Below are 6,771 nucleotides of genomic sequence, written 5' to 3' on the forward strand. Positions count from 1 at the left end.
ACAAGCACACATACACACAAATGTCTCTCTCCAGCACAGCATCACAGAACCGCTGAGCCTGGAATGCAGTCAGATTCTACCTCCTCTGTCCTTCATGCTCGGTTTCTGTCAGGAGCTTCCTTCTCATCCATGCCAGCCTCCTGCCACCTTTTCTTGACTTCCTGCATGTCTGGGTGGACCATTTTGGAGCTTGAAGTGGAAATCATTAACCATCAAACAGCTCCCTACACCTCTTTCCTCTTCAGGGCTGTATCCCATGGGATTCTTCCAAGCAGGTCCCTCAGCAGGTCAAAGCCTGCTCTCCTGCATCCTGCCCCTTTCTTTCTTCCCTTCTCTCAGCATCCTATACTCTACTTTCTCACCCTTGGTTGTTACATCCCTGACCCTTGTCAGGAAGATGTCACCAGTGAGCTCCCAAATCCTCCTGGGTGGCTTACACCTCTTCAGAAGAGGCAGTTGGGATAGTTTACATCTGCCATGAGTCTGCCATGTCATGCAGACATGAAGCTCCTTCCAATTGTCTGAAGAAGGCCTCATCTACCTGATCAAGAGGTCTGGAGCAGAAATCCACCCATCCTCCCACAGTGCTGCCCATGTTGTTCTGCCCTCTGATCCTGGCCTATCAGCTCTCAGCTAGCTCACTGTTAGTCCCCAGGCAGAGCTCCATGCATTTCTGCTGCTCTCTCACACCATGGAAAACCCCCCCTCCAGATCCAGACCTATGGTCTTATCAGTACCCGACTCTAAGACCCCACATTTTCTCCAGGTGCTGCTTTAGGCCACTTTCTCCTCTGAGCAACCAACTCACAGATCCTCTGGGCTCACCAGGCTCTAGTCCAGACGTAGGTTCTCTAAATACCTGGCTCCCAGGACTCGCCTAATTGATGGTTAATTTGGTTTGATGTGCATTAGTGGTTCCACCCAATGACATAAGCACCAACATGACACATGCACACAGCCTGATCTCTCCAGTTGCTGGCCCACCAGGTGCATGAGCCCCTTTGACTCGTGATTCCCACTCTAGGGATGGGCCCTTGGACCTCTATCTGTACCAAGAGCAGACATCTCCTCACCCCAGAAAGTTGTGGTGGATGGAATTTCATAAGAAGACAGGACAGACTGGAGTCATCAGTTCCATGGTGTGCATAAACCAATATACTGACCAGCCACACATGACCAGCTCCTTTCATCCCCTTTTCCCCCTGTTTTCCGATGCTTCTTTCTCCCCAGACCACTTTGGTCCTTCCCTTTCCCTACCTTTGGTTCTTTCCTAGGCATGCCACAGCAAGCCTGGCACAATCCCCAGTGCTCTCTCCAGCATCCCATAAGGACTCTCAGACCCCCAGAGGCAGAAACCCCCACCCTCAGTCGGCAAGGTCACCCTGGGAGGCTCCTCCGATTGACCCACTTGTTAAATGTCACACCCAGATATTTTGCACCTCTCTGTGAACAAGTATTTTTCACTTTGGCTTTTAAATTGTTTCTCTGAAAACAGGTTGATTCCTGTCCTAAGAAATGGAAATTATTTTTGTTTGTGGAAGTTCTACAGATTAGGTCAGATAAAAATATCCATGGATGTTATATGTGAAAAGGAGCACAGTTTGTCTGACCATGACCAAGTCCTGATGACATCGACTCCACAAGGCATTTAGTGGCACTGATCACACATGAGAAGGAGCATAACATACATCTACCCTGATCACCTGGTAAGTCCTCTTCAGTCCCATCCACCTCTGTTTCTGTGTTCCCTCCCTCAAAGTCTTTGTCATGTACACAAGCCCCAGTGAAAAAGATTTTAAAGAGTCGGAAGTGCAAGCCAGGCTGACAATAACCATTTTCCAGCGGTTAAAACACACTGAATATGTCAAGCAGCAGTCATACCCTGAGATTAAAGACACCCTGGAGTATTTGAGGGCACATCATAGGAAGGATGACCAGGCACCTGTATTGGGCTTACGTGGCAAGGTTTTTTGGTAGCGTCGGGGAGAGGGGCATGCAGGGGTGACTTCTGTGAGAAGATGCCAAAAGCAGCTCCATCATGTCAGATGTGGGGTGCATGGGGTGAGCTGAACCCTGCTTGAGCCCAAGGGCTTCCAGCTCTGGATGAGATGCCCACATTGCCTCAGCTGAATTCCTGCCCTGCACAGGGGAAACAAATTCCTTCTTTATCGCTCTCTATGCATCCTTTTTTTGGTTTGGGACAGGAAAATTACATTTTCCAGACAGGGACATTGACAGCTTTATCAGGCCAGACCGTATTGTAATCAGTCTCTCTCCACTGTTGGGAGAGGTACATTGCTGATTACTTCATCTGACTTCAGAGAACATTCCCCAGGGGTGGCCCCGCTGCCTTTCGGGAGCTGTCAGCCCTGGAGCCGCAGGGATCTCTCGAGGGACAGCAGTGGTGTAGAGAAAGTGGTGCCTTGGGCTGGGCCGGGCTGCGGGGGCAGGAGATGCTGATGGCAAGTGGGAAGCACTGGAGAGAGACAGCTGTGCCCAGGAGCAGCATCTCTGTGGAGCATGGCAGGGCTGAGGGCACTGCCCACGGGTGACAAGGGGAGAGGAGAGAAGTGAGAGGGATGTAAGACAGTGTGGAGTGGGAGGATACTGAGAGTTCACTGGGGGACAAATCATCACAGCTCCTAACACGGTAAGTCTCTGGCTGCAGGTGGGTACTGGTAGAGTCTCTGGGAGGGTCCTTCTAGAGCTGGCACATGCCAGGGCTGATGCTCTCTGGAGCAGTGATTATCTGCCGAATGGTCGGGGGGACGGGGCATGTCATCTCCCTTTTCCTGGGGACGGCTGCAGGAGCGTGAAGCTGGGTGTGCAGCCAGGGGCACCCCGGGCTGTCCTTCATCACAATCACCCCTGGTAGGGCAGGGTCATTGTGCTGTTGAGGGGTGAGGTGTGGGTCAGGGCTGCCCACAGCTCCTGCTGACAGCCTGGACAGCTCTGGGGGGGAAACTTGCAAGAGAGAAAAAAGGGAGGCTTCAGCTGCAAGGGAAGGAGCCTGTGCTTTCAGTTTTCTACTCTGGGTTGCCTGGGTGAGCAGTGAGAGATGGGAATGACTCTCACTGGTTTGGAGAAGGTACTGACAATGCAGATCTGTTTCACTGAGAGGTGAATGAGTCTGGGAGCATCAGAGCAATCTCCCACAGCTTACAGATCACCAGCATCACCAGCAGCAGGCTTGGCAGGTTTTTCTCTGCCATTCCTACCTGAATTTTGAAGCAGAGAGAAGGTCCTGGGCAGTGCCCTGCCCCATTAGGTGTCTGCAGGGCAGGGCAGAGCTGAGCACGCAGCAGCTGGGATGGGGTCTGTGCGTGCAGGAGATGGGAACCAAGAAACCAGGCTGCCAGCAGGCACAGCTCCAGGCAGCAGAGACGTGGGCAGGGAGTGAGATTTTTATCAGAAATCCCGTTTCAGGGGATCTACTAGCACCTCCTGCCATGCCCTGCAGTGCAGGTCCCTTGCCCTGATGTTTGAAAATGGGTGAAAAAAACCCCAATTGTTTAGGGTAGCATAAGAACTTAAGCAATCAGTCAAACACCTGTAACACGTTGTCTGTTGCACTGAAGTCCTTCAGCTAGGCAACTGTGATAAACACCTCGTGGGGAATGCCTAAATGGAGAGGCTCTGTGTGTAAATTGGGAGACTCCTAATGAGAAGCCCTTGTCCTTGGAGATTAAGGTGCTCTGAAAAAGAATGAACTAGCTGAATCTAGTTTGGAGATAAGAAGTGCATACATAAACCAATGAAGTCCAATTCTAATATGTAGGAAATGTTCAAGAAGGGCTCCTCTCCAAACACCACCAGAGACTGCTAGAGACCACCAATGACCCCCATGGAAGCCCCTCGGGGACCTAAACTGCATGCCTAATAACTATGTATATATGATAATGAGTTTTAGGAATTTTGATGAATATGTATGTAAGAGAGTGATATAAGCTTTGGCTACTTTAATGTACGGTGGACATGTCAGGTGGAATGATTCCCTCATGTCCCCAGCCACATAAAGTAATGCCTGCTCGTTAATGCTAAACCCAGCATTAAGGACTTTTCATTCCCGATTTCTGTGACACTGACATTTCTCCCCTTCTCTCTCCCACCCAGCAGAGCCTCTGCCCTCACAGCCATGGAGTCCAGGCCACCAGCAGCCTCCTCTCCCCCCTGAGCGCCAAGAAGAGGTGAAGGGCATCTCTCCTGCCCCGTGCCCGTGCAGCACAGGGGCTGAGGGTGACTGCCCTGCGGTGTCACCGGCTGGGAGGTGGCGGGCAGAGCTGGGACAGGGGAAGGCTGTCCCAATTGCCTGGCTGTCTCTCTGCTGGCCTCTCCCAGCTGGGCCATTACGGTGCATCTTGTGGGTCCTCCCACGCAGACGTGTCCATGGGAACCCGGTGTCCCAGCTCTCCTTGAAGCTGTGGGGATCTGTGATGTGCAGCCCATGCAGGTGGGGACTGAGCTGACTTCAGGAGATGCCACCATGAGGACACTTGGTGACTCCTTGGGGTGTCCTCCCAAGCTGGGAGCCGCTCTGCAGACTGGAAATCTCTCCCCCAGCATTTGTGTGTAAAACGCATTGGAGAATCCCTGAGATGCTACAAGAACGAAAATGTTACTTTGTTGGAAAAATGAACTCTGTGTCCTTGGCAAGGAGTGGGGTGGTAAGACTTTGCTAAAGTACTGGGAGACAGAGTGAAATATTTAGTGATCTGCAGTGGATCCCTCTGCTCTCAGCGGGGTCTGATTGCTTCTCCAGGTACCGCAAGAGATCAATCCCCCTCCATTTCAAGGGGCAGACACAGGGCACTCGGGAACAAGACAAACGGACAGACCAGCTCGCCTGCCCCTGTGCTAAGCCCCAGCAAATCCTTTTTCCTCCCAGGACTTGCGGCTGCTCAGGCTGAGCACAACAGAGATGCTGAGCATTTCTGATTTCACAGAAGAGGCCCCAGAGGAGATGGGGCTGGGGTGGGGGTGGTGGGGTGGTAGGGAAGAGCTTTCTGAAAGAAAAAACAGAAACAAAAGCCTGAAACTCCTTGATGCAGTCAAGTTTCCTTGGAATTGGGGCTGTAGATTTTGTCAAGCCCTTTAATGTTCAGAGGGAATTCACCTGAGAAAGTCTGTGAGACCTGGCCCCTACGTGCCCCCTGCTCCCAGGCAGAGCCTGGCCTAGAGCATGTCCAAAACATCTGGGAGCCCACAGGCCCTGCTCTTCACAGCAGCCCCAGCCAGCCCAAACCAGAGTAAGTCATAAGAAGCAGGAAAAAGTGAGGGGTAGTGTGTCTAAGGGGCATGACTATTTCAGGGATTTCTTTGGTTTTTCACAGAGAAGTCTGTCCTCACTCATTACTGTCTTTTCCCTCTAGTACAGGCACCCAGGTTCATAGGGAGACCATGTCCAACAGCAGCTCCATCACCCAGTTCCTCCTCCTGGCATTTGCAGACAGACGGGATCTGCAGCTCCTGCACTTCTGGCTCTTCCTGGGCATCTACCTGGCTGCCCTCCTGGGCAACGGCCTCATCATCACTGCCATCGCCTGCGACCACCACCTCCACACCCCCATGTACTTCTTCCTCCTCAACCTCTCCCTCCTCGACCTGGGCTCCATCTCCACCACTGTCCCCAATTTCATGGCCAATTTGCTCCAGCATACCAGGGTCATCTCCTTCTTGGCATGTGCTGCCCAGGTCTTTCTCTTTGTATTTTTCTTTGGAGCAGAATATTCCCTTCTCACCATCATGGCCTATGACCGCTACGTTGCCATCTGCCAACCCCTGCACTACGGGACCCTCCTGGGCAGCAGAGCTTGTGTCCACATGGCAGCAGCTGCCTGGGGCAGTGGATTCCTCAATGCTCTGCTGCACACTGCCAACACATTTTCCCTACCACTCTGCCATGGAAATGTGGTGGACCAGTTCTTCTGTGAAATCCCCCAGATCCTCAAGCTCTCCTGCTCTGACTCCAGCTATCTCAGGGAAGTTGGACTCCTTGTGTTTACTGCATTTTTATCCTTTGCTTGTTTTGTTTTCATTGTGCTGTCCTATGTGCAGATCTTCAGGGACGTGCTGAGGATCTCCTCTGAGCAGGGACGGCACAAAGCCTTCTCCACATGCCTCCCTCACCTGGCCGTGGTCGGTCTGTTCATCAGCACTTCATTTTTTGCCTACCTGAAGCCCCCCGCCATCTCTTCCCCATCTCTGGATCTGGTGGTGGCTGTTCTGTACTCAGTGGTACCTCCAGTTTTGAACTCCTTTATATACAGCATGAAGAACAGGGAGCTCAAGGATGCGGTGAAGGAATTGATCCAACGCACCTTGTTCCACCAGCAGTAACCTGCCTCACCTATTCTGCAGATTACTTGCAACTTGGATTAGGTCAGACTTCTGATTTATTTTTCCCTTGTTATACTTGTCATAAGAGGTAACTGCTTGGCTTCATTCCACTTCTCTAGAGGCTTCATCTGTTGTGTCTGACCCTTTCACAAATGCCTTGAACACTCTACCAGATCCGGCCTCCCTGAGAGCATCTCAGCAATAAAAGGGTCTCCTGCATGCAGTGCCTGAAGGCTGGGCTGTCCTAACTAAGCTGCTGCCACGAATAAACCCAAGGAATTGGACTTTTAAAAATGTCTTTTCTCAATATTTACTTCCTGCTTTGGGGTGATAAATTTGTGGCAACTGTGTGATCTATTGGACACCAGGTGGTGCTTTCAAAGACTATTCCTGGTTTCCAGGGGTTGTGTACATGCTGCAGGAGCTCTCCATTAC

General features: G+C 51.6%; 1 protein-coding gene across 1 annotated transcript; it reads left to right on the top strand.

Annotated features, from left to right (window-relative positions):
- Positions 1 to 5,778: 5,778 nt before the first annotated feature.
- LOC122153571 (olfactory receptor 14J1-like) lies at positions 5,779 to 6,336 on the top strand (the record flags this gene model as incomplete). Its single annotated transcript, XM_042793983.1, has 1 exon — positions 5,779 to 6,336. A coding segment is annotated over one exon (558 nt), but the record flags the coding sequence as incomplete, so codon positions are not given.
- Positions 6,337 to 6,771: the final 435 nt, after the last annotated feature.

This window comes from Tyto alba, unplaced genomic scaffold (genome assembly GCF_018691265.1).
Source record: "Tyto alba isolate M040663 unplaced genomic scaffold, T.alba_DEE_v4.0 Super-Scaffold_200000146, whole genome shotgun sequence".
Classification (NCBI taxonomy): domain Eukaryota; kingdom Metazoa; phylum Chordata; class Aves; order Strigiformes; family Tytonidae; genus Tyto; species Tyto alba.